The following is a 27784-nucleotide window of genomic DNA, read 5'->3' on the forward strand; positions in this document are numbered from 1 at the left end:
GCACACTGCGGAGGTGGGGGATATTGTATAAAAAGCTGACAGCTGCACAGCTTTATATTCCACATCTGATAGGAGCTTTCACTGTACAACTAGCTGCCAGATCTTATGTAATGAGATATTGGGTATTTGATTTTGAGGCAGAAGCCAGTGTGTCTTTATGATGAATCAAAATTGCACTATACTTATTTAACTGTTAACTCTTTCCATAACATCCTATTTGTTCCAACGACAACTTGAGCACAGTTTAATTGACAAAGGCAACAAACATTACCACTATTTCAAATTGTGTTAGTACAGACACAAAATAAGTATGAACACACAAATGCCACCCTTGGAAATCTGTAAAGGATTAAACTCCACCATTTAAGAGCATTGGCCAGATTAATGGCATTGTCCATGATGAGTCAATTCACTAATAACAGTTTGCTGTGACTGCTGTGTGTATATGTATAGTTGGGGTGGGTAGGCTATTGCCAACAACCTCAAAATACAATACGATACGCGATACGTAACGCGATACACGCGAATCCTGTTACATGGCTTACAAGGTGATACATATTCTGATATTTTATAGTAGGAAAAAAAATTAGCACACCCAAAAATCAAAGATTGTCTAACAAAGCAGGACTTCCAAATGGAAAATGATGGTCCATCATTCTTTGGTTTGTTGTCTAGCAAAGGATGAGGCATAGAAACAGCAGCCCACTATGACCATGGCCCACTATGACCATTAATTATATATCATGAACATTTTTCTATATACCGCCTGTCTTCTTGGCCCTAGTTACAGAAAGGACAGAAAAAACACCATTGACCCCCCCCCCCCCCCAACCCATTGCATTATTAAGCATGTCAGAAATAAAAGCACACTGCATTCAACACTGAAAGTAAACCTTAAAGTCAAGTAAAAATCTGACACACACATTCTAGTTATATAAAAAAAAAAAATCAAACAAAAGCTTGAAAATCTTATTAGCAGGAGATTAAGGAGTGGCTGGGAATAGGAACTAAAGGCAGGGATTAGTGAAGAAGACAGAACACCGCCTCCACATTACCCCCCCTCAACATTTTCACATCACATTCAACTAACCATACGACTGACGGAAAATGTGCTAAGGTGCTGAAAACTAAACTCTTCATTAATCAGAAACACAATTTCACTACCCCCCAAACTCTGGACAAGCATCCTTAATATGTATCACAATACACCCCATTTCTGTGGGTGCGGTTAAAGGTGGTTGGGGGCTGAAAGGGCAATGAGGTGAAGGGAGTCTGGCAGAGAGGCAGGGCAATCCTGTTCTGGTAACAAGTATGAAGGGTCGTTGTTCAGTGTCTACGTTAATCTCTCCTCAATGGATCAGACAAACAATCCCCCTGACCTACTATGATACAACCTATTGCTCGTCCTCCCACACACCCACATGCACAGTGGAACGAAACCACAAACTAACTGGGATGACCTACTAACACTTACCGCCACTGCCAAAATCACGCACCGCCTGGAAAAGCCACACATTCGATCCACCCACTCAGCATGAACCCATAGACTGCACTGGGGTGTTTTAGGATTTGGCCCAATGTGGCTCGGCTCAGCATTTTTGAATCACACAAGAACAAGTAGATGGTAACAACTACTTTGGTTGTTATGGGTAACCAGGCAGGATCCTCTTGAGGACAATATTTCCAAAATAACAGCCTGGAGCTATTCCACAATACAGCTTCTTCATGTTAAGACCGGAAAAGGAATGGACAGATGTTGAATAAAAAAAAGGGGGGTATTAAAAAGGGTTCCATAAAAGAAAATCCCCTTGAGGCATAATCCACAAATTAAAACTAAATGAATAACAACACAAATCAAAGTGTCTTTGTAATTTGCAGCTAAAAACCAAAAACAATGACACATATTGAAGAAATTATTGTTGTCTTATTTTATCTTTCACATATCCGATGCAAGTGAGACTAGGGCGCTCCGACCAAAAGGGAAGTAGGCCATCCGGCGGTGCCCCGGGGGGCCAAAACTCATCCTCTGACCTGACAGACGCGTGTCAGCCTATTGTGCAGCGGCGCAAGCTGAACGCCGCCGAACAGAGCCAGCGGCGTGACGGGCAGCGCCACCGTTCTTTCCGTCTCCCCTCTCTTTGTCACCCCTCCTTCGCATCATCATCTCTTTGTCAATGTGACCACGTTAATCAGGAGCGGAGCAAATGAGAAATTGAGTCCAGAATCTGTCGCCTGCAGGGAATGACATGGTCTGTGTGTGTTAGCCAGCCACACAGTCACTCGCCAAAAGTGGAGTGCAGTACTATAGAGTAGATACAAATGCAAAATACACTACAAAAGAGACCTGTCAAGGTTCTTTAGTGGAAAAAACAATTTAATTATTGGAAGGGTACAGAATGAAAATTCTGTGGTTATCGTCCCTCCCATCAGATATCATGACAGTGTAGTGCTTGTTACAACCACAGCAATTGCATTCGAAATGCCACCACTTGCAATACCCAAAATCAGGTCGGACTGGTCACCTGATAGTGTAAGTGGTGCATTCTGCAAAATGTTCTTTCTCATCATAGCAACGGGTTTCAAAAAATACTTTTGGTGTAAAAGCAACACTTTAGACCACCCGAAGAACAACACATCCAAGGTGAATTCTGAAATGGCAGCGTTCCGCTTTGGTGGTTGTCTTTTGTCAGTAGGAACTGCTCCAAAAAGCAGTCCAGAAATGATGCAAATGAAAAGTTCTGGTAAGAGCCCCGTGATAACATCATCACGTGTGTGTTTGTTTTTTCACTTAAAGGTTTATATAGGTTAACGTTTTGAAATTCAAAAGCACTTTCAGACAGTCTGCGTATGTCCTGCGTGTTTACATTCTAAAATAACAGCTTAATCAATTAACCTGCCAACAGTGCGGAATTGATCATTGATTCATTGTGAAGCAATTGAACCAAAGGGGAGTAGTTCACTACTTAATTGAATGATTCCGTCTCAACTAGTCTGCGTGGTCTTATGAACAACACGACATCAGCTAAGGGAAGACGAGCTACATCGGTGATTAGGACTCCTTTCGTCAGCAACCTTCTGCTAGAATCCCCAATCTCAAACTTCCATACAAGCTTAGTTTGCAAAGTATTCATCATACCTGGGGCTTCTTCGATTAATAGGCAGTGCGGACAGGACACTGCGTGTAAACTCTGGATGAATTCCCATCATTTATTCAACATAAAAGCCCTCCAGTTTTTTATTGCGGAGGGCTAATGTTGGTTTGATCGGCAAGTCTAACACAACTGAATGTAGCTAAACGTCCGACTTCATTGAGATGATTACTGAACTGAGGCTACACACAGAGTTTAAATACACTCGCTAGACACACAATAAAAGTATCCCTAAAACTAAAAAAAGCCTGTGCCAACAAACGGCCCCATACAATGAAGGAGTCAGCAGAGAGCTGGGACAGTTGTTCGGCCTTTTCCTGTTTGTAGCGACGAAGCAGCCAGCGGCATGTAAGCATCGGAGGCCCCTCCACAGGCTGTTGATCCCAGTCTAAATGCATTGCTGAATAGGACAGCAGGCTCTTTTGTTGACCTGTAGCATCACATTCATCAAACGGCCAAGCCACCGTGTCCGCCGCACGCAGACAGACGTGTCACTTTGATTCAGCAAACCAGCTTTTGTGTACAGAATAAAGGAAAACATCATTAGTTTCTCTTGTGCATCAGGGAAATCATGCGGCACAAAAAAGGAAATGTGACTAAAGTGTCACTGCGAGGCAAATGATCATTTTTCCAAACCTATTCAGCTCAAAACCCAATTTAGAATATATTGACTCTGACTCACACCCTCGGCCTTCTCTAAACATAAAACTGCTGCCACTTCATACGACCCGGTCTGACTAAGGGGTCCCGCTTGTCGCAAAGATTAGTTTCGAGTAACTGATGTCAATTTTGAGATTCCTACAAAAACACCCTTCTTAAGGTCTCGATTTTTGTGTAGTCAAAGTGTATGAAAATAAGTGACTGCAAGTAGTAGACAATGTGCATCATTTAGCAGACTTGTCATTAGCGCATCTCGCGGAACCTGACTCCAATTAACCAGGAGTTCCTCAACTCTAAAGTCATTTCACAAATGATTTATATAAATGCACACAGCAAGTGGCATGAAATGTGAATTAAATATGAGCACTGTTAAACTTGCAGATGAAAAGATGATCATCGAGTTGGAGTGACTTGTAAATACTGTACAGTATGTTTAAAGTGTTGATATGTTGCTTTTGTTTTACGTGTGTGAGGGGGGGGGGGGGGGGGGACTTTGATGTGAACCATCAAACGGTCTATCAACGATTCCTGAAAGTTTGGCGTCAATATCTTTTTGCTATGGACCTTTGAAAGATGTATTGCCAAAACTTTAAATGTATTTTTCTCAGTTTTAGGGATTTCAACCTGCCGACATTGAAATTGCTGACTGTAACTTCGTCCATTTTTTAGGTGTGTTATATATAATTTTAAAGGGGATTAATTGTAGAATTAGAATAAACAAATTTCAATTTTCATTTTTTGACGAATGAGGAACATTTAGCCCATCTGTCACATTCTAGAACACCCAACATCATCATGAGGTACTGATTAGCAAACAATTTCCATTCTACTGGGTGCATAATTTTCACAGCAAGATAATAAGTAACGAATTGTGTAACTAAATTAAGTATGTCAACACTCACTTCAAGTACATCATTCAGTGTACTACTACTGACATTGATTTTTTTTTTTTAAAGGCGTACACACAAGCTTTCTTAGTATAATAATAGCATTGGAAACAAATGTGACTAAACCATGCATGCAAGTTATTTTTGTATAGTAAGGCCCAGTTCCCATACAACAGGTTACCTTCTCACGTCTTGATGGAAAATAAACAAAGCGTTTTCTTGACTTTTTGTTTGTTTCCTCTTTGCTTAGTTTGTCGAGCGCCTTGCCAAATGGCTTTTTGGTGACGCGTTAAATTAATGTCCTCGGGTCTCCTGACGGCGGTGTTCGGTTTAGGTGAACAGTATGGGATTTTTAAAATAGGTTTTTGGTGAACTAACGAATACACACACACTCGCATGCACGCACATACAAATTCTCACCCACATACAAAATTAAAAAATGTAATAAATAAAATTAAATAAAAGACAGAGCAATGATGATGACATTACCGAATGAACAATACTAAGCTCTTAAAAAAGAAAGAAAAAAATTAATGTCTCATTTATTCTTTAACTCATTCACTGCCATTGACGGCTATAGACGTCAAAAATTAATTTGAACTATTTCTATTAGTTTCATTTTTTTTCCACTTTTGCTAACAAGAGTATGAAAACCTAGATTTTTTTTATTGTACATTCAGAACAGATATAAATGTTTGGATTAATCGTTAGTTAACTAGTGAAGTCATGTGATTAATTAAAATTTTAAAAAAATGTCATCGCCTGACGCCCCTAATTTTAAAATAAAAAAAAAAATGAGGGGCGTCAGACGATTAAAATTTGTATTTGTAATTAATCGCATGACTTCAATAGTTGACTCACGTTATAAATGAACAAAAAAAAAATCTAGGTTTTCATAAAAAATTAAATGAAATGAAAAAAAAATAGTTAAACTAATAGAAAAAGTTCACATAAATTGTTGACGTCTATAGTCGTCAATGGCAGTCAATGAGTTAATACTGATGTTATGGCAATACATTGGAGGGGGATTGGGTTCTGAAGAGGAACCACATTTATTATTAGGGTCTATAGCTGGAAATGTTAAGGAAACCCTGCTTTGTGGGGACCCAATAATTTCCCATGAATTATTCATTATATATTATACACCATTTTGGCCACATATCCAGAGGGCTACTGTAAATTATTTACTACAGTACATGGGGCCATCTACCAACATACAACTAATCCTGCCTCCAGACAATTCCCTCAGAAGCATTGATTTACTGTACTGGGTGGAAATGTTGACATGTGGCCCTCTAGTGGCACTGTCCCATTCTTTCAAAAACTTAGGTGAAATCAACCTATATGAGCAGGCCTATTTTACATAGTAAAGCTAATGTGGCTGACATACAGTTCCAGAAGGTGTCAAGAATACATTTAGTTGGTCTAGCGTCCATAGTTCGGCAGAATGTCGGCTGAGTAGTTATTCGAGACCTAATGAGGACAAGCGGTATAGAAATGGATGCATGGAAAGTTTCCATAGTAGATGCTAGGTTAGGGGTCAAAGAGGTCTGAATACGAATCAATCATGCAATGAATGTGAAATTGCAACACAATGCTATGGCCATCCCTGTACGCAGTGACTAACTGTCCTTATATACAGAAGTCATTGTGCAATCTTAGTAGGAACTAAAAATGATCACAGTCACATTCTGGAACATGACATACATACGTCATAAGGAAAAGAGACAAGGCAATTAAAATATAACCACTGAAACATTACGTTTTCTATTCCCACCATCGTTGGCTGCATCAAAGCACAGACAAGCTGTAATATGTGTATGGGGAGCAATATTGACAACCACGATCATACAATATTAAAGAGAATTCCCTTAGGTGGACACCGTAATGGTCTGGGCAAGAAAAGCAATTAAAAGTCGTCAATAAGCATACGCATATTGAGCAGCCATGTCCAAACCGCCATTCAATTCTTATGAGCACATTTTAAACCGCTGCGATGCTGTTTGTCATCATGTATGTTAGGTCAACTATAAGTTGGATGAAATATGGTGTAATACAGTTATTTCCAACCAGTGTGCCACGAGAGATCATTGGATGTCTAATTTCACTGAATTGGAAATTATTTATTCATTACATTAAATGTTTATTTGTTCTGCTATCTATGCCAGCAATGTATAGTGACTGGCAGAACTATTAAACGCTCTACAGGTAAACAATTCACCTGTGTATCAACTTTTTGTGACATTTTTTTGATTGGTGGCGTTCCACGAGATTTCTTTGTAATATAAAATGGATTCAATAAAGATTGGGAAATACTGCTTTAATGCACATGGGTTGTTAAAATAATCAGCATCCATCATAGCTGATGCCCTTCTTGCAGTGTAGGCCATGCAACATATATCTGTCCTATCATAATAACAGCTCACGACATGGAAATCATGAAGACAAATTAAAAGGCAGAAAATATGAGACAAAAGAATAAGATAGCTTGCAGGTAAACGTTGCTTTAGTGCCTCTACGGCTCCACAGTGTGGACGCAGCATGTTGTCCGAATGTGGCAGGCTTTGACATAGATTCAAACAAAGGCAAAAGACAGACGTCCTGATTGATGGTTCCCATTTACTACACAAACGAACGCCTCGGCCAAACAGCTAGCATTTGAGCAACAGATGAGCCCCGGTGTGGAAAACATTACTTTTTTGTCATCATGTTGAACAAACACACATTTGGCGACGATGAGCTATCTGCTGGCATGGGATGCTAATAGCTGCTGTGGGCTAACAGCAGTCACCTGAATGATATCACTCTCCTCTCTCATGAGCTTTGTTATTAGTGGGTTAGCCAGAAAGCCAGTAGAAGATGGACGAATAATGGGGGAATGTGCTTACCTGTTGTTTTGTCTTCTGCCTCGGTGTGTGTGCAATTGTACCCTATCGCGTAAAAATTGAATTTAAACCGACGTCAATCGGCGCGTGCCACTCCGCCCGCTAATTCAAATGGTTAAAAAACAACAAGAACAAAGGGTTAAAAAAAATCAAATCCCCAAAAAGATGCTAATCATGTCCCTCCGTTACATCCGCATCATCGAACAAAAAACAAACAAAAAAATCTCCTCCGCCGCGCTTGCTCGCTCTCAATACGCTGTATTATAAAAGCACCCTCAAAAAGGCCTTTTCAGAATCGAGTTGAAACACGCGAAAACGGTCCGCGCTGGGAACATATCTGACGAGAGTTGCAGGTACGAGGCGGATATCCGCAGCAGCTCGTGGCCGAGCATCCGAGCATCCGAGCATCCGACACTCCGCCCGGGTCGCTCCCGCTGCCTGCGCTCCAGTACAGAGGCTCGAAGAAAGAAAAAGCTGGTGGAGGTGCTGCTGTTGGTGGTCGTTCGGCGTGTGCGCGAGGGGGAGTGTGGGTGGGTGGGTGCTTGCCTGCTGACCCTTGCTGGTCACATGCACAAGCAGCGTGTACGGATTCGGTGTGCTTTCTGCATTTACGATTGAAAAGAAACATAAAAGCACAATATGGTTGCTGTCCCTGGTGCTAAAAGCAAAAAAAAAAAAAAAAGCCTGCTACCATATTGGTTTGTATTGAGATGATACATTTCATGGGGTTATAGTACAAACACTACAACGACTACTACTGTTAGCCAAATAGCATGTCGTTTGTTTGCCTAATGCGCTCTTAAAACTGCTGGGTTAGAAATGAATCCAAATTGGGTGAAGAAAAAGAAAAAAAAGATTGAACCAATGCTTGGTTGTTTTAATCTCAGAGCATACGCTTGAGGATTTGACATGGGGTCAAAATGACCCATAGTGATGAATTAAATCGATCAATAAATAGGTTATCAGGTTACCTGCGTAGCTGTGGTTAAAAATAACACTCATTCTATTAGCATCATTTTTTTTAAGATTTAGCTAATTTAGCCACAGCGAGTCACTCGCATGATATCTTTGGCATACTTTTTACACCGTATGCCCTTCCTGACGCAACTCGCATATTTATACAGGCTTGGCACCAGCAGTGGCTTGAAATCGGCATCATACCTGCCTGGACCCAAATAGATGTTACATTTCAACCAGACACGGATTTGAACCCCATTCTCCATGTCCAAAGGCACCTGTGTTACTGACTGAGAATTTTACATTAAATTGACTTCAATTTCAGTACACGCCACAAAACTGTACAAAATGGCCACCAGCTTTAGACCGCCAAAATCCAATCTTCAACCCAATCTTGCTGGGTCAAAAATAATTAACCCAACCTTGGGTAAAAGTAACCCAATCTTCCACAACTACCCAGTGAGTGGGTTAGAAAAACAACCCAGTATTTGTTAGTGTGTCACATAATTGCCCAAGTCATTTTTAACATACTGTCCTAAAAATAATGTTTTTTCTTTGTCTGTGTTGATTCTTAGTCATTCAGGTCAAAGGTTGACTCAAGGCAAATTGACTTTTTTTTTTGTTACATTTTTTTGGTTTGAAAATAACTTTCACAGTTATGCTATATTTTTGACTCATGAATCCATTTTTGACATTTTCTAAAGTTGTGCCAATTTTGCATATCCCTGTAGGCCTGTATTACTGCATTCATTATTGTAGCTTCACTGGAGACAATTTCTTGTGTGGTATTTTTTGTTTTTTACAAACTTGCCCAATAAAGATCACTTTTATTAGGTTGGAAATGTTCTTAATGAAATAAACTAATGCAATTGTGACCTGACACCTGGCAGCGTGGATTCATTCCCCACTCAGTGACGAGACAAGCATGAATGCTTGTTGTGCACTAATATGAAACCATAAATAACATTAAAAACAGTATACAGTAAACATAAAAGTCTCAAAGGGATCTTAGTATTGAAAGGATGTTACAGTAAATGTGTCATATTGTCACAAACAGTAACATTCCAAGAACAGGATGTCCCTTCTAAAATGTCGGGAATAACATTCACACAGAAGCCCAGAGCTTGAGTTTGGAACCTGGAACCTCAGGCTGGATCAAAAATCACTCCTGGAATACGCGAAAAATATCCAAGACACTATCGGTGGCTTTCAAACATGTAAGCAGTTCAACTCAGAGCACCTATTTTTGGGTCTGTGTGCACTGGAGAGGGCGGCTACATGTGCGCTCGTGGGCGTAGCTAAACCAACAAAGTGGTAGCGGGGGGGGGGACTTTATGGGATGTTGGGCCGTCTTGGGAGGGCCGAGCAGTTGGGAAAATAGCACCCCATTCATTACAAGCAATTTGTGGTCGTGAAAGCGCCGAGCCGGGTTTTGTTGGGGACGTTTTGATTGTAGCCGAAGCGTTCCAACCAGTCTTGACACTTGGCTATTTATTTGAAATATTTGATATTGCACGGAACATCCAACCACTTTTAATTGACAATAAGTTCTCCACAATATTCCGCTACTTGTACATTTTTCTTGTGTTGTTTGTGTCGTAAAAGGATTTAGGGCAATATCGTGCTTGGTGCCTTTGAGCAAGGCACTCACCATCTGCTCCAGCAACACTGTGATGGAGCAGACTTTTTGTGAGGAAAAAAAAAAACGGCCCTGAAAATCTTGATTAAAAAATACAATTAAAAAAACCCACGTCCAAAGCTGTATTAGCAGAACAGGACGGTCCAAAGAATTGAAATTTGTCTACTTTGGTGTGACATTAAAGCCCCTCCAATGAATCTGCGTGAATATGTGTCAACATGTTTAGCACACACCCAGCATGTTTACACCCCTGCGCTCACACCCACACCCTGCGCAGGGAGCTCATCCCCAATCCACTGTGACAAAGGGAAAGAGCTGAGTGCAGAATATAAGTCTGCCACTGACTGCCAGAGTGCGTCCGGCACAGTGCTTTCTGCAGATTGCAGCAGTTTGAGCTAAACCCCCCTCTGTCTGCTTTCTATAGATGGGACCCGGACGGGCGGGGTCATCTTTGGTGCGTGGCGGCAACGGGGGCGGGGTCGCGGCGGGCAGGCATGCGAATTGGCAAAGTTGGTGTGACTGTGCTCACGCATGGTTGGGCATGATCTGTGTTCTTATTTTCTCTCAGTCAAATGTGGGAACGATGTTCCCAACCTTAAAGCTGAATCATATGACTCCAGTCAAGGAGAGGTAAAGGAGGAGGGGCTCTGTGTTGACCTTTCAGAATGACAAGAGGTGCAAGAGAGACGACTCTGCTTGGAGCACGGAAACATCGTCATAAAAAGTCAACCGTATTCATATGCTGTCATCTGAAAAGGGTGTATAATAACCTGATTTGCACACTTGATTTCTGTATTTCATTAAATAGTGCCGAGTGTATTTATTTACCCAAATGTAAAAACTATCAGGCCTTAATTTGAAGTTTATATTACCTTGCTTTTTTCTTGGTCCCTATCATTAATCCTACTTTTTTTGTGCGTGCCCTACTACAAATAATCAACAAAAAAGTGAGTATAATGTTTATAATTAATTACTCTTAAAAAGTTAATAATTGCCTATTTTAACAGATTCAACCATAAATCCACCACAAACTCTAGCTCGTGAGGGTTCGTCAGGGTTCGTTCAAGGTTTGAAAACTTTCGCTAAACCTTCGCTTAGATTTTTAATGGAAAAAAACGTTTAGAGAAGGCTTAGCGAACATTGCGAACTTGTACGAACCCTGACCATGAGAAATCAACATTCGCATAGTTTATCGCAAACTTTCGCGCACAGCAGGATGCAGACTTTACAGATGTTCTAATTTCAAAAAAATATTGCACCTGAAATAGAACGGAGAAGACTCTCCTATGTCTTTTACCTGACAAACAGAGCTAGCCTCTCTATTTAAACGTAGTCCTTCAACATACCCGTAGTTCTTCTTTGTGACTTATTCCTTTGTAGACAAGACTTTGGCGCCATCTTGTGGCCATCTCGAGCATCACGGAAAGAGCGCAAAGCTGTGAATATGGGAGCGATGGCGGATCGGGTTAAAAAAAATATGCTAATATGTGGGGGGGTGGTATCATTCAGTTGGAGGTGTCATTGTAATTGTTACGCATTATTTTTTTTCACCATTACTTTATGACAGACAGACACACCTGATGCTTATTTACGTCACAAAAGGTCATTTCAAACTACATTAGCAACTGGATGCACACACCCTTTTTTTTTTTTTTTCCAAAGTAGAAAAGACAATACTTGCTTTAAAGAAGGTTTGTGGTCAACCGAGGACTGATAGAAAGAGACAGCTCATTTCGGAAAAGTCATTGCTAGCTAAGTTTGTCCCCTCCATTTTCCACAGACTCTCCAAGACTCCTACTTAAGTTCAGCAGATGCAGTGCGGAGCCATCAGAGGGTTACTCACCAAGCAGCGCGACCCACTAAAATGTATTAATATCCTCTCACCACCTTTTAAGTCACCTCAAAAAGGGCAGCTAGGCTATTTCTGTTGTAATTGTTGCTCAGCCTCCATTTTTTTTCCATCCTGACCTCTTTCTTATCTGCCTAAACTAGTTGCTGAAGGTCACCCTGCTGTTCCAGATTTAAATTGCATAATTCTCTGACAGAATGAAACCGGGACAGCGAGGGGGCTGCTGGTGCCATAGCGACGTGACTCCTTTGAGCTCACAGGATGAGCAGCGGCATCATCTTTATGTGTACCAGGAAGCAGAGTTGCAAATACTCAAATAAGACATTTTTTTCCCCCCCAAACCCATCTTAACACATACAATAGAAATTCACAAAGTAGTTGGAATATTTTTAATTATTAAATCCTTAACACGTTTTTAAAATGGTACAATGCAGCAAAACATTCTCGTTTTTTTCCCCCTCCTAAATCAGCTACAGTTGGCAAACATTCCCCCATTCATTGCTAAGTGCATGGTCTTTATTTCTAGCTTAAAGTCTACTCAGGTGCACATGTCAAATTATACAAAAACTTCAGCTCTCTCCTATTTTACATCAACAACAATTGACAAGTTTTACAGCAACTCTCAATCCACAAACTGTACAATAACACAATCAACAATCTGTGTTTCAAATAACACAATTCAAAATAGGGCAATTTAGAATTAAATATTAATGAATGCGGACAAAGATTTAAAGAGGGATAGCGTTACTTTTAGCCTTCAATGTACAAATCTCAAATGGGCTTTGAGTAGAAAACATCAACTAAAAACATTTTAAAAATCAAAATCTCAATAATTAATTACAAAAATATTGATTTAAACATTTTTTGTCCAAACCTCTTTTTTTTTTTTAAGGACAGAAAAAGAGCTGGCATCATTTATTGTGATCACATGACTCCTTTTAGATTGACTGTATGTATAAAATAGGGATTATGTACAGCATGTGCACAGTGCTTGAGTGTGTATTGCATATACTGTATATGGATAAATAAGAGCGACATGTCAAGGGGATTGGGGTCTACGGCGTACACATTTGTTTGGCCTGCGTGTGGGCGCAAAGCCTTGTTTGCAGTAGCACTTGTATGAGCCCACAGTGTTCACACAGCGAGCGTTCTCGCACGGACTACTGCGAACTCCTGGTTCTGCACACTCGTCGATATCTGGGGGGGAGGCGGGGTGGGCGGGTAAAAAGTGAGGAAAATACAGTGAGAGAAGTTTTTTTTCTTTCTATTTTATGGAGGACCAAAACTGCCAAAATTCAAAATAAATAAATAAATAAATAAATAAATAAATGACTATAAATAAATAAACATGAATAAAAGTTAAAATAAAAACAAATATGAAAAATATCATTACAAAATTAAATACACATATATTTATTTATGTGTTTATATATATTTTTTTCTTCATTTCTATATATATATATATATATATGTATATTTTATCTTCAATAAAATATGAAATCCATGTTTTCAGAAAACAGTTTTGTGAAGTATCTACAACTATTAAGTCTATCTAACGTCAATCAATGTACAACATGATGAAAGTACATACCTATACAGCGGGTGTGGGAGTGGTCCAACCTAAATCCTTGGTTACATTCACACATGGTGCCCAGATAGGAGCGCACACAGTGGCCATTTGCACAGCTGCATTCGTCTGAATCCTCCTCTGAACTGTCACCTGTGAGAGAACATTTTAAAAACATGTGGCGGATGGAAAAAGAAGGTTGGCAAGAAATACAGTGAGAGAATTGTTTTTTTTCTTTCTATTTTATGGAGGACCAAAACTGCCAAAATTCAAAATAAATAAATAAATAACTAAATAAATAAATGACTATAAATAAATAAACATGAATAAAAGTTAAAATAAAAACAAATATGAAAAATATCATTACAAAATTAAATACACATATATTTATTTATGTGTTTATATATATTTTTTCTTCATTTCTATATATATATATATATATATATATATATATATATATATATATATATATATATATATATATATATATTTTATCTTCAAATTATATTTGTTTATATCTGTTTTTATTTTCACTTTTAGTCATGTATTTATTCATTTAGTCATTCATTTCTTTTTGAAAATCTTGCAAATCTTACTTTCAATTTACTTCAACTTAGTTCAACAAAGCAAATAACAGAATCGGCTCCCCCAAAAAACAAATCCACAAATCGGTGAATTTGTGAATGTCAAACTGCAAATATGCAAGATAACATAAAACAGTGTGAAGGCATACTGCGATATTGCGGCGGAACACTGAACGCAATTTAAAAGCAAAGATGTTGGCGGTAAAGTCCAACCTGGATTATAGTGAGCGAAAGCTGTCAGGATATCCTGCTCTCCGTCTGACTCCGTCTCCAGGTGCATCTCGCATAAATGGTTGAACATTTCTGCGTACAAACAAGAAGAACCTTCAGGAAAACTCAACGGGGACAGCAGCATGACAGCGTGACACTGACTTTTACTAACCCGAATTCCTCGGTGGGCAAGTGTTGCACTCGGGTCCCCAGCCACGGCCGTAGTGGCAGCAGCATTCCGAGTAAGTCACCAGCATGACGCTCCTTGGATCGCTGCAGATCAAACCCTCGTCCACCTGCAGGAAACACACGTCTTTGTGGGCCGCGGTGCGATCTGGGTAAAGAAAACAGTATTTAGGCATGATAACATACAGAAACAGTACAGAAACATTTTTTTGTAATGGTCCGAAATCCACAAATATAAATGCATGGCTTTCATTCCATATACAGTAGAGGAACTTGAAATAAGACTAACAGCTTTGAGTGCTTTGGATCACCCACTAAGCAGTTCTGCTTGTGTACACGTCTCTAGGCTATGTAATATTCTTCATTTAGTAAATGGCTCACCTCATTAGGCACACCTGCACATTTTAAAAAGAACCAGTTCTGGTATCATAAAATATTCCTTAATAAAGATATTATTTGAGAGGTAGGCTATTGCTTTAACACAATATTATTGTATTTGTACAGATTTTTATTACCTTGTTTAGATGCATTAAATATAAATGATGTCAAGCAGTTATAACAATACAGTGTTCCCTCGCTGTAACACGGTCCCCTTTTTTACGGCTCTGCTGTTTCACAGACTTTTTTAAGTGCAATTTTGCATGTTTTTTTTTTTTTTTTACAGTAATTATTTAAATATTTTATTTAATTTATGAAGGTGAAATGTGAGAAAATGTAAATGCCTCATTGAGAAAAGTGTATAAATTGTGTGGTGAGGGGTTTTAGAGCCTTAAAACATTTGTAATAAATGTAAAACATAAGGCTAACTACTTTGCGGATTTCATTTATTGCGGGTATTTTTTTGGAACATAACCCCAGCAGAAAACGAGGGAACACTGTATATAACAAACAATAATTGTGTGTATATTTAGAAGACTTGCTTACAAATGTTCACATAGTGCAGCTAAATATTACTGTAGCTAGCTATCTTAAATATGATTTAGCTAGCTAGCTTATATATTTTTAGAAGCCATCTTAAGCTAGCTAGCTAAATAATATATGACCAATGACCTTATAGTACAGGTAAATATTATTTGCTGTAGATAGCTAGCTTAAATATTATTTTGCTAGATAGCTTATATATATATATATATATATATTTTAGAAGCTAGCTAGCTAGCTAATATTTGGTGTGTAGTCTTTAATCAGTGTTAATATTATTATTTCTGCTTGACATCATGTATATTTAATGCAAAAAAATAAAAAATCTGTCCAAACGTGTGTAAAAATAATACCTCAGGATATTATTAAACGGATTAACACATTTCCTAAATTTGGACAAATTACATGGAGCACCATGGTGCCAAGTGTCTTTAGGGATTTAAAAAAAAAAACTAGCTGATACTGATTTTACCCACCGTCATAGACGCACTGTTTGAGCGCCGCACTGAAGGTGCGAGGAGGGTCACAAAAACAGTGAAAGGAGCCGGGCGTGTTCTCACACCTCCCATTCTTACAGTACGAGGGATCCTGGCACTCATTCACATCTGCAAAGGGCACCACAGACACTGGTTACAGTATGAACATCTGTTTTGGGCCAGCTATAATTGGCAAAGTGGTGAACACAGAGACATTTTAGTTTAGCAATGTGGCATAACAATCCTGCAGTAAATACCAGTTATCCTGTCTGCGCCAGAAATTTTGTTTCAGTTGCATAAACACCACTAGCAATATTTCGAGCAGAAATACTATATTGCATAACATACAATACAATGGACGTTTTGTTACTTTATTAAGTGCATTTTGCATCAGTCTCAGTCAACCAAAATCTCTCAGGCAATCAAAATTGAGCATAATCGTTTGGAAAAAGCACATTTGTTTGATTGGTTCTCATTTGATTTTTGCTTGTGCAGGGGTACCCAATGAGCTGCATTTTTATAACAGTATCCACCTTCTTTTGTGAATGCTAATAAAAAGAAAAAATACAAGGTGTTGATGGAAAGAAATAGTAGATTGATATTGACTGTAGAAAACTGCACAGAAACGTCATTGCTGCTTTTTGCTCCCACATAAAACTGTAGGGCCAGCTGAGTATTTTGATTGTTTTCGCTTGTATAATCCTAACTAATCCTACCTCTCACCCTCCTGCAAACTGCTGTGGTAAACATTGGGTATCACAAAACGGCTGAACCAAATTCATCCATAATAAATAGCAATGGTGCCTCACAAACAACAAGCTGGAAACTTGACACCCAAAGACCGGCTAGCTTTTTAATCGACGCTCAATATTATCCATAAAGAAACCCTTTTTTTTTTTTGTATCACAAATCACAAAAAACATAATTAAAGCACAACTACAGTGTACGACAACGAATTTAACAAAAGAGCCTTTCTTTTCTGTCACACCAGAGAAAAATGATTCACTTTTTTCTAAAATTGCTATTTTGACTAAACTTTTAAAATATTCAGTTATTAATGTAAGTTTTCTAATGGATTATGATTTGTGTTCTAGTAAAAAATTAATTATTAAAGAAAGGATTGCAGTTCTTATATTATGTAGCCAGGTGATTATTACCCTCTCTTGCTCCCTCTAGTGGTACTAAAAAACACTGCCAACTAACAGTTCAGTTATATTTCACTTTTAAATTCTTATGTGTTTCAGTCTTTAGGTAAAATTTGTATTTAACTTTTATGTGCAACACGTTTTAATTTAACTATTAAGTACAGTTTTTTTGTTTTTTTTTGTTTTTACCAAACCATGTACAAAAATGAGCACAGCTATGTTAGGAATTTTTTTTTTCCCTCCCATTGCATACAAACTAGTTTTTATCAAAGTACTATTTTCTATTAAATATGGTTCAGGAGCAATTCCCAATAAAAATTATGCTGTTTTGTTTTTGCAGAGGTGTGAACGTGGTGTACATTCAAGGTTGTACGTATTTCCGCCAGTTTTCCCCCCCATCAGTGAAACCAATAATCTATTCTTTGTTTTGCCATAAGCAAATATTGCCAAGCATGAATTAGTGCTTTCTATAAGGCGCGTCTGCACTCACCGGCCTGCTCCTCAGGAGTCACACAACGGTTGCGGTCGTTAGCGAGGGTCCAAGGCGGGGAGCAAATGCAGTAGTAAGACCCCGGGGTGTCCACGCAGAGACCGTTCTTGCAGTTGGCTGTGTCCTCACACTCATTCACATCTGCACAATAAAAACGCACGTCATCGTGACGAGGTCTTTGGGAGAAGATTGTAGCGTACTCACCTGCCACCGCTGCTATCACGCATTTCTTCTTGTTGGTGTCCGGGGTCCACGGTTGCTTACAGTTGCAGTAAAAGGACCCTTCGGTGTTGACGCAATGGCCATTTCTGCACAGAGACTCGTCGTGGCATTCATTCACATCTGAAGGAGAAAATAGAGTGTTGCCACCGGTAATGACTTTGATACCGCGGTAAAAAAGCCTAAGACGTACCAATGCACTCGAGCAGGTTGCTGTCGTAGTAAAAGCCCTGTTGACAGTAGCACTCGTATCCTGGCTGCGTGTTCTGACAGCGACCCTTTTTGCAGATTTCGTCATCAAAAAGAGAACACTCGTCAATATCTGCGAAGGAAGGGTGTACAAGTCTCATAAGTGACAAGTTAATCACAAGGTTGATGTTGCAGATGAATAAGAAAAGTGCAGCATGTGATGACATATCGACCTTGGAAGGCAGGCCGGCTATACATGAGTCCTTCGTCATAATACAGACCCTGCCCGTGTGGGCACAGGAAGTGGAATTCAGCTGGGTGGATAAGAAAACAAAAGCGTAATTAACACATTCATTATAACACACTCATCAAAATGCATATTGGGTTAGTTGATAAACTAGAATTCCACTGTTCAATCTAAAAACAGTTGGGTCAAAAATTGGACCGACCCACTAAATTGGGTGGGTGAATTTAACCCAACTTTGGGCTGTTTTGTGCAAAAACAACTCACTGTAGAAAAACAACCCAAAAATGGTGTTGTTTTATACAAAACAATTCAGAAAGTTTGGGCTGTTCTATACAAAACCAAAAGTTAACAGGTGGTCCAAATTTGGACAAAAACTGGGTTGTTTTTGACCCAGCAATTTTAAGAGTGTAAATTAATTTGGCTCAAAAATAAGCCATTTTGGGTCAGAATGGGACTGACCCAACTTTCTGGGTCAATTGAATGGACTGACCCAACTTATTGGGTCAAATGAATAACCCACAAAAAAAACTCATATACTGTAATTGGGTTGCTTTGTAGGTTATTGATTTAATTCGACCCAACTTTTAGGGTTAAATAACTCAAAAAGATGGGTCGGTTCATTTTTGACCCAATTAAATTGGGGTGTTCAATTAAGCAAAAAAGTTGGGTCATATGAATAACCCACAAAACAACCCCAAAATATTTGGTTGCTTTGTGCTTTATTAATTAAATTTGGGTTATTTAATTAAATTTGGGTTATTTAATTAACCCAGAAAGTTGGGTAACCCACAAAAGAATTGTTTGTGGGTTATTCCTTTGACCCAACTTTTGGGGCTAAATAACTCAAAAAGTTGGGTAGGTCCATTCTTGACCCAACTGGGGATCATTTTTGACCCAACAGTTTTTAGAGTGCACAGTCATGTACCAGGCATCCTTCCAGGAGCCAATGGTGAGCATGTTTCGCTTGTACCTGAGTGAGAAACAGGACACGGGTAGATCTCACAGTGGTCTCCCCATCCGACCCCGATGGAGCAGCAGCACTCCTGCTTGGTGACGTTGGTGGCCAGGACGCTGTCACAGAACACGGTGTCGTCCAGATTCAGGTAGCACTCCTTCTTTTCATCTGCTACCATCTGAGGCGCTGCGAGGTGGCAAATATTATGAGAGGTCAGCATCTGACATGCAAACAAATGACCTTGGAAGCATAATGCTGAGGGAGACAATGATGTCACAGCATTGCTGTAAATTGATTGCACTTTTTACAGTCAACAGACACTTTATTGATTTATTTCTAATTCAGCTTGCCAATGGCATCTTTTCACATTCAACTCCCCACAATTACTGTGGGAATTTCCATTTTTAGTCCTTAAAAGGAAGTAGAATTGTCTGTAATTGGTCTGAAGTGAGCTGATCCGGCGTCTGGGAGGAATCAAATGTTCCGGCGGGCGTAAAGCTCAAGGATGAACACGGACATCAAGAAATGCAAGAAAGAATGAGAGGAAGCTTACCCTCGCAGCTGTGTTTGTCTTCTGAGAGGACGTAGCCATGATGGCAGGCGCACGCGTACGAGCCCGGCCTATTTTCGCAAGAGCCGTACGGCTGGCAAAGACTCCAGTCCGATGCGCATTCGTCAATGTCTGAAAAGAAAACAACACGTGATCTAACTTTGTGATTACAATGTAAACACCAGCCGAAAGAATGTTTTGGTAGATTAAAGTAAAAAAAAAAAAAAAAAAACACTGTCTTATTGGTATATTTGCTCAGACATTTTAAAAATAGGCATGGACTCATAGCTTGGAAAATCACAGAAAACAATGACAAATCTCATGCATGTTGACACAAAAGCCCACAAATACAATCCGTTTGAATCCAGAGCTTGCATTAACTTGTGATAAATAATAAATAAATAAAGCAGGCAGCATGATGAAACTTCCTTTGGGATTTGAGCAGACTGACCTTGGCATCGCCGGCCTCCCACCAGCGTGTAACCCTTCTGGCACTCGCAGGTGTACGAGCCCATACTGTTGATACAGCGGCCCCTTTGACAGTTTGACGGCCTCTCGCACTCATTGATATCTGGAGAGACAACGGCAGGGTGTAAATCGTGCCAACCAGAAACTGAGCTAAGCAAAAGTAAATGATGAACTTTTATGTACGCCATAAACTATTCCATGTCAGTGTAAAAAAAAAAAAAAAAAAAAAAAAAAAAAAAAGGGAGGTGAATAATTCATGCCTTCGCAGTGGCTGCCTTCCTGCGTGCGCTGGTAGCCCGGGTAGCACTGACACTGGAAGGATCCCTCAGTATTGATGCAGCGGCCGTACGCGCACAACCTGACGTCCTCGCACTCGTCGATGTCTTGAGTGCCATAAGAGGAACAGGGTACACGTGTAAAAGGGCATTTGTCATTACGCTTCCACCTCCAGACGACCATTAAACGATTAAATGCATTATGATTGACCGGGGAGGGTCGGATGGTGATGTCAATTCACTAATTAGACACGACCTCTTTTCTGGGAAATAAATCTACGATAAGCACGAGTGACGCACTCTTTGTGAGGTTAAGTGGGAAATATTAACGTTTCCCAATTTGACTGCACAAAATTTTAATGCACACGTAGATGCTTAATGTCTATCAATAAATTTGAATATATAAAAATTAGGCACCTAAGCTGTTTTAGAGCAATTCAAAAAGTGAATCATATACAATATAAATATGTAAAATCATCAAAAAGGAAGTCAAGTCAAAAATGTTCTTCCAATATTTTCTATGCAGCCCCACTAGTCTAAATATGTTATTCTGATTAACATTCTATTTGTGCAATATGAATTAGCAAAAATCCACCCATTTGTATCCATATCGGGGCGGCCATTTTGCCACATGCTGTCTACTGAAAATGACATCACAGTTGCTCTGGAACTCGGGTACAGACCAATCACGGCTCACCGGTTTTCTGAGTTTGGTCACGTGACGTTGGCAAGCTGAACTGTGATTGGTCGTTACCTGAGCCCCGAGCAACTGTGATGTCATTTTTAGTTGACAGCAAGTGGTAAAATGGCCACCCATGAGATGGACACAATCTTTTTGCTGCTTTATTCATATTCCACAAACACAATATTAATCAGAATACTGTGTTCAGACTAGTTGGGCCGCATACATGTAATATTTTTTTTTTTTTTAAATGCCGGGATTTACTTCCACTTCAAACGCATTTATATTTAAAACATATTTTTTTGATTCAAACATACACATTTTATCATGATATATTTGACTATATGTCATGAATCGAACTTAAAATTGTACTCACTATTACATAAGTGTAAATCAACGCAATGCCGCATATCAAAAAATGGTGTACCAACCTAAAACATGGCAAACATGTTACATAGCATGTATGATTTTGTAAGAATTGAGTTGTAAATGTTACCAAAAAATAAAAGCATTCAGTTACAGAAATATCAACCCCCCGCCCCCCCCCCCCCTCCATCCCTCAAAAGACTCACCACTGCAGCCTTTGCTGTCAACAGATGGGAGGAAGCCCTCATTGCATAAGCAGCGGTAAGTTCCAGGCAGGTTTTCACATCTCCCATTAGGACAGATTCCAGGCTTCTGACACTCATTTATATCTGGTTAAATACATTAAAATAGGCTGTTAACTAAAGTTTTTTTTTTTTTTTTGGTGTTCCAAATAAAGATGCAAGTGAAATTATCACTCACCATAACAGACGCCAGAGAGGGCCTCGTGACCCGGCAAGCAAGGGACGCACTCGTAGGACCCGGGCGTGTTCTCACATTGCTCATTCGGACAAGTGTCAGGACTCAAACACTCATTTATATCTAGAAAGAAATTCATATCAAAAGAATGTAAATTGTCATGCATAATGAATGTTTTCTTTTCTTTTCTTTCTTTCTTTACCTTCGCAAACAGGATGACGGTGTGACCTGCTCTTAAAGCCGCTGTGACATTCACATTTGTAAGACCCGGGCAAGTTAACACACTGGCCTCCAGCGCCACAGATGTCCCGCTTGGAGCATTCGTTCACATCTGCCAACACAGAGAAGCAAATTCACGACCTGACAAAAAAAAAAAAAAAAAAAAAAAAAAATACATGGCCATGACTCAGCCTGACTTACCGACACACTTTAGCCTCCCATGCTGCACCATGTGTTTGTAGCCTTGGCGACAGTGGCATTTGTAGCCACCGTCTGTGTTGATGCAAAAGCCTCTGCCCTGACCGCAAGGCTCAGACTCACATTCATTATCATCTGGACAGGAAGGAGCAATGGCCGCGGATTACTTTTGACATACGCTCTGACTGCAGCCATACAAAAAAAAAATGATGTATTGAAAGTTCTGCCTTTTACCCAAACAAACAAGAGCAATTACAGAGCACGGCACTCCGCCAAGAATGAACATTTATCATCTGCAAGATCAACGCGCAAATGGCACAATGTAGAATCTCAATACCCTAAACGAGGCTAAGTTTCGCACAGGAATAAAATGTAGCGGTGATCCTCTAAAAGTGCAAAAAAAAAAAGAAAGAAAATTATCTAATGGGATTAGGCAGGATTTGATGCTTTCCCACAGTACATTTTAATCTGGTTTAATATCCAGATTAATTTTGGTTTGACATTTTTTAACCTTGCATATACAGTACATTGATATGAAATATTACATAAATATGACATATATTTGTGTATGTTCCTTTAAAGGGTTAACCCAAAATTATTCTTTACAATAATATGTTCTAGGCAACGGCTTTGTGTTTGTAGAAATGAATTAGGCAGCAAAATCCACCCTTTTTTAAATCCATCTCAGGGGGCGGCCATTTTGTCACTTGCTGTCGACTGAAAATTACATCACAGTTGCTCAAGGCTCAGGTAACGAGTCGACCAATCACGGCTCAGCTTGCGAATGTCACAGGTGAGCCATGATTGGTCATTAGCTGAACCCCGAGCAACTGTTTTGTCATTTTCAGTCGACCGCGACAAAATGGCCGCCGAGATGGATAAAAATGGGTGGATTGTGCTACTTAATTCATATTCCACGAATGCAATATTAATTAGAATGCTGAATAGTCGTGGTGCATATACTTATAGTGACTACTGTCGAGGTGCTTTTGAGCAAGACGTCACTCCCCATCACTCTGATATTGGGATGAAAAATGGTGGGAAAAATATGATTTAAATTGTTTTAAAATTAAAATTAAAGGAAAAAATATATATTTAAATCTGTAAAAACTCAAACTCACCTCGATGACAACAAAATCTCCTTGAAATAGGTAAAAAACACATTACTTAACTTATAACGGTTACAAACGTCTGCTGTAGAATCAATACTGCTCTAATGATGGAGTTAATCAAAACTAAGCATCATGATCTTTTTTTCTGCAAACTTCACCTATTTTTAATAATGCAGCTTTTGTATCGGATCGCAGTAGATTATGCAATGTGTTCCTCATGAAATATTCAAAGCAAGCGGCCATTAATTAACTCCAAACTAATGAGAAAATGCAGCTTGAAAAAAAAGTAAGGACACAATCTGCTCGAAGCAAAAGGACATGCACGCATGTTTCCTCAGACGGTACAACCCAAAAAAAAGGGTCCAGGTGTGCACCTCCTTTAACCACCGTCGTCCCTTACCCTCACAGATGTTCCTCTGCGGGCTGAGACGGTAGCCAGGGTGACAGTGACAGATGTGGCCGTTCGGGCTGTTCTCACATTCTCCGCGACCGCAAATGTTTCTGCTTAGCCTACATTCATCTGTCTCTGCTTTAGGGAGGGAACACACAACATACTAGTAGGCCAGCATCTGCTACTGAAGATCCGTGCGTATACACTCACAGGGCACCTTATTAGCGAACACTTTTGCTAGTACTCTCGGACGACAATTTGATTCCAGCGCAGATGTCCGATGGCAATGATCTGCCGCAATACATCCTCAAGGATATTTATTGAGCTGTCATGACTGCGGAGACTATTTGAGCCAAAGCAATATGTCTGCTTCGCTATTTTCATTCAGAACGTATCGTAACTTGATCAACATCCTGAATTATTAATAAATAAACTAGGGATCGACTCATGCTTTCTCATTCCTTAACGTCAAATTCTCAAAACAACCCTATGAGTTTTCTGTCACCTGTGTAGGCTACCTCGAAACTTTACGTTCTCACCCGGAGTACTACGGCTACAGTTTCTAAAATCATTAAAACCAAGCCTGCGTGGACCCAAATAAAGCGACAGGTGAGTGTATACACATCCAGTGTTAAAACCCTTTTGTGGTTATCACTGGAAAGTAGACATAAAGTGAATTCCTAAAACTAGCTTACTAACATGATAAAATTGTCCAGAAAATGAAAGCAAGTAGGACAAAATAAAGCATAGAAAGCAGAAATGAATGAAGAGGTTCATTAGCAACATTCCATTAGCAGCCTTGCCCAAAGCAGTTGCCAACAACAACATAAAACAACACTTATGGACAAAAGGGTTTGCGATTCATATTTGTGTTAATACAAAACAAAATGGCGTCCGCTTCCGTTAAAGTACATATATTGTTGTGAAGTTTGTGAGTCGAGTGTGCATCACAAACGCAGTTGAGCCAACATATTTGAATACAAAAAACAGTAAAACACAGAGAATACACACACTACACCTAAAGACTTGTTTAGTAGAATTCATGAAGATTTAGCTTAGTCCTAAAAACAACTCATACGCATGCTAACATGAAAGAATGTATTAGTAGAATTAGCTTCTCATTTGTGAGCTACTGGCCGAGAAGTCGTCAAGTTATTTTCTATCCATCTTTAGGATGGCGGGCACTGAATAATGAATTTGAGGTTTGCAGGAAACTCACGTGAGACTTTAGTTTGGGTTCCAAAGGGGTCATTCCCAGGGGTCATTCGGATGATTGTCGGAGGGGTGGGTTTGACAACTGCCGGTAAAACAGATAAAAAATGAATAATGACAACAACAAAAAACATTTACGTGTATGATTGTACACTCTGTATATCTGAAGTACAACAAGTCATAAACTTGTAAACGCAGATTGGGAATAAGTGTGATTTTTGAAATATGTTTGATCTCCTGCAATCTGTGCAAGTTGATGCCAAAAACGGACTTCAGCCAAGGTAAAAGTGTCCTGTTTCTAAACCTGCTAAAATTATAACAAAACAATTATCATGCCACTCAAATGGAAAATGCTTGCTTTGAAAAGTGTGTGTATAATTATACGCGTAGAAAGGTAAGCGTGGACGTAGGCAGTTTACCAGGAACACGAGGACTGTGAGAGCTGGTTGGAACCTGCTGCACAGCAGTTGTTGTCTCTAGATGACAACAAAAGAAAATAAATATTATAATTGGGATTGTGCTAGCAAGTGCCAGTGTTATAGTAAGAAATAACTTTATTTTACCTTCCTTTTCAGGCTTGCGAGGGTAGGGCATCGGGGGGAAGGCGACAGTTTCTGTGAATGTTTTGAGAACATATCCTTTGCCAGCAGGGCAGATCTTACTGAAGGCCACTAAGTATCAAGCACAAAGAACATTGCATTACATGTAATGCTTATTAGTATGCAGCTGTATTGAGGGAGGTGTTTTAAAAACACTCTAAAAATAGTTGGGTTAAAAATGACCCAAGTTGGGTCAAAAAGGGGTCGACCCAACTTTTTGGGTCAATTGAATCACCCATGTGTGTTACCGTATTTGACCCAACTTTTGGGGTACATTTAATAACCCAAAAAGTTTGGTCAAATAAATAACTCACAAAACAACATATATCATTGGGTTGCTATGTGGATTATTAATTTAATTTGATTTTTGGGTTCAATAAATAACACAAGAATTTGGGTCGGTTCAATTTTGACCCAAATCAATTGGGTTATCTTATAAGGGTTAATAACTCACAAAACAACCCAAAAATTGTGTTGCTATGTGGGTTATTCATTTGACCTAACTTTTTGGTTTAAATAACTCAGTTGAGTTGAGTCCGTTCATTTTTGACCCAAGACAACCAAATTAACAAAAAGTTGGGTCAAATGAATAACCCACAAAACAACCCCAAAAAAATTGCGGATTATTCATTTGGCCCAACTTTTTGGGTTCAGTCGCTCAAAAAGTTGAGTCGGCCCATTCTTGACCCAATTTGGGCTCTTTTTTAACCCAACTGTTTTTCGAGTGCACTTTGTTGACCTATTCAGTTAGATGCCAATATGTTGCAAAACAATAAAGTTTCATAAACATATCACATACATTAATCGAACACCTCTCTGCATAAGAAAGTGAAGGACTCAGAATAAACTGACGCCAGCTTTACATTATAAAATATAATAATAATGATAATGATAATGATAATAATAATAATAATAATAATAATAATAATAATAATAATAATAATAATAATAAAAATAATAAAAATAATAATAATAATAATAATAATAATAATAATAATATGACATTTTCTAAGCCACGAGCAGTGCGTCTCACTGGTGTCCTCACCTGTGCCCACCTGCGGACAGCGTTCACAGTTGCGCCCCCAGGCTTTGCCCACCGTGCAGCAGCACATGTCCTTGGTGAGTTGGGTGGTCAGGGCATGCTCGCAACCCCTGACGTCGGACGCCATCCGGAAGCACTGAGCCAACTCCACTGGAGACGGAGAACGGATCAAGCCTTACCGCGATGAGGACTGAAGTGTTTTTTTTTTTTTTGCGGTATATCAACTCACCAACACATCGATTCCTCTCCAGGACAAAACCAGCCTTGCAGGAACATTTGAAGCTTCCCAGAGTATTCAAACAATCTCCATTCTGACAAATACCCTGCATGGAACACTCGTTGATATCTTCAAGGCAGGCGGGCAGGATGGGAGCAAGAGCATGAAAATGTCATTTAGATACGCAGTAGATCTGATTTTATATTTAGACAGGACAGCAGAGAGCATAGTTTGAGTAAGTTATAAAGTATTTTGGGTCAATCTCCAATTTGTTCAGATTTAAAAACCTAAAGAAATAGTTAAATCATTGAAAAAATTCTTAAAAACGGAAATAGGAGTTGGAAAGATGAAAACGAATTGTTAGTATAGCGTCAAACAATAAAACACTGTCTAAACTTTAAAAAGGCAAAGGAAAGTACTGTAAAATAAATTAAATAGAGATAAAAAAAAAAGGTCAGCAGGTTAGACAGCGTCTCTACTCGTAAGGCTTCATTGCTCTTGAATGGCTTACCCCGCGGAAATAAGAGCAATTACCTCTGAAGAAATGTTTATGTCTCAACTTGTGAATTACTTCTACATTATCACATCATTTCATTAGGGTTCTTGCAATGCATCTAAATACCTTGAGAAGCGGTATTATGCACCGCACTTTTTGTAATTCAGAGTCTGTGGACTGTTACACATTACCTGAATTTGATTTGTGGATCGTTGTTTATAAAATGATTTAAAAATAATATTTTTATAATTTTTTTTACTATGCAATACTCACTGTGGTCTTTTTTAATCTTGCACACAAGAGACAATTTCTTTTTAATGAAATA

General features: G+C 39.2%; 2 protein-coding genes across 5 annotated transcripts in view; both read right to left on the reverse strand.

Moving 5' to 3' along the window:
- The window catches only part of sptbn2 (spectrin, beta, non-erythrocytic 2), a 35672-nt gene extending 27588 nt beyond the window's left edge, over positions 1–8084 (reverse strand). For both annotated transcript variants that reach the window (XM_086097934.1, XM_086097932.1), the window contains exon 1: positions 7585–8084. The gene's annotated coding sequence lies outside the window, so the exon portion shown is untranslated. The remainder of the gene's footprint in view (positions 1–7584) is intronic.
- A 4317-nt stretch (positions 8085–12401) lies between these two features.
- The window catches only part of ltbp3 (latent transforming growth factor beta binding protein 3), a 36488-nt gene continuing 21105 nt past the window's right edge, over positions 12402–27784 (reverse strand). Inside the window, exons 6-28 of one of the 3 annotated variants that reach the window (XM_086099077.1) lie at positions 26976–27092; positions 26750–26896; positions 25669–25776; positions 25525–25581; positions 25113–25190; positions 23903–24028; positions 22394–22525; positions 22176–22304; positions 21977–22096; positions 21763–21885; positions 20494–20616; positions 20217–20336; positions 19769–19897; positions 19231–19401; positions 18247–18327; positions 18018–18146; positions 17810–17947; positions 17606–17746; positions 15971–16099; positions 14560–14721; positions 14391–14480; positions 13618–13746; positions 12402–13223 (exon numbers count right to left, since the gene is read on the reverse strand). In XM_086099077.1, the coding sequence (XP_085955203.1) occupies positions 13066–13223; positions 13618–13746; positions 14391–14480; positions 14560–14721; positions 15971–16099; positions 17606–17746; positions 17810–17947; positions 18018–18146; positions 18247–18327; positions 19231–19401; positions 19769–19897; positions 20217–20336; positions 20494–20616; positions 21763–21885; positions 21977–22096; positions 22176–22304; positions 22394–22525; positions 23903–24028; positions 25113–25190; positions 25525–25581; positions 25669–25776; positions 26750–26896; positions 26976–27092 (2837 nt within the window). In that variant the 3' untranslated portion in view covers positions 12402–13065. Of the gene's footprint in view, positions 13224–13617; positions 13747–14390; positions 14481–14559; positions 14722–15970; positions 16100–17605; positions 17747–17809; positions 17948–18017; positions 18147–18246; positions 18328–19230; positions 19402–19768; positions 19898–20216; positions 20337–20493; positions 20617–21762; positions 21886–21976; positions 22097–22175; positions 22305–22393; positions 22526–23902; positions 24032–25112; positions 25191–25524; positions 25582–25668; positions 25777–26749; positions 26897–26975; positions 27093–27784 lie in introns of all 3 variants that reach the window. The other 2 variants (XM_086099076.1, XM_086099078.1) reach the window with 2 other exon arrangements.

The sequence above is a fragment of the Leptonotus elevatus genome, chromosome 16 (genome assembly GCF_054856555.1).
Source record: "Leptonotus elevatus isolate MCC_2025b chromosome 16, RoL_Lele_1.0, whole genome shotgun sequence".
NCBI classification, from domain to species: Eukaryota; Metazoa; Chordata; class Actinopteri; order Syngnathiformes; family Syngnathidae; genus Leptonotus; species Leptonotus elevatus.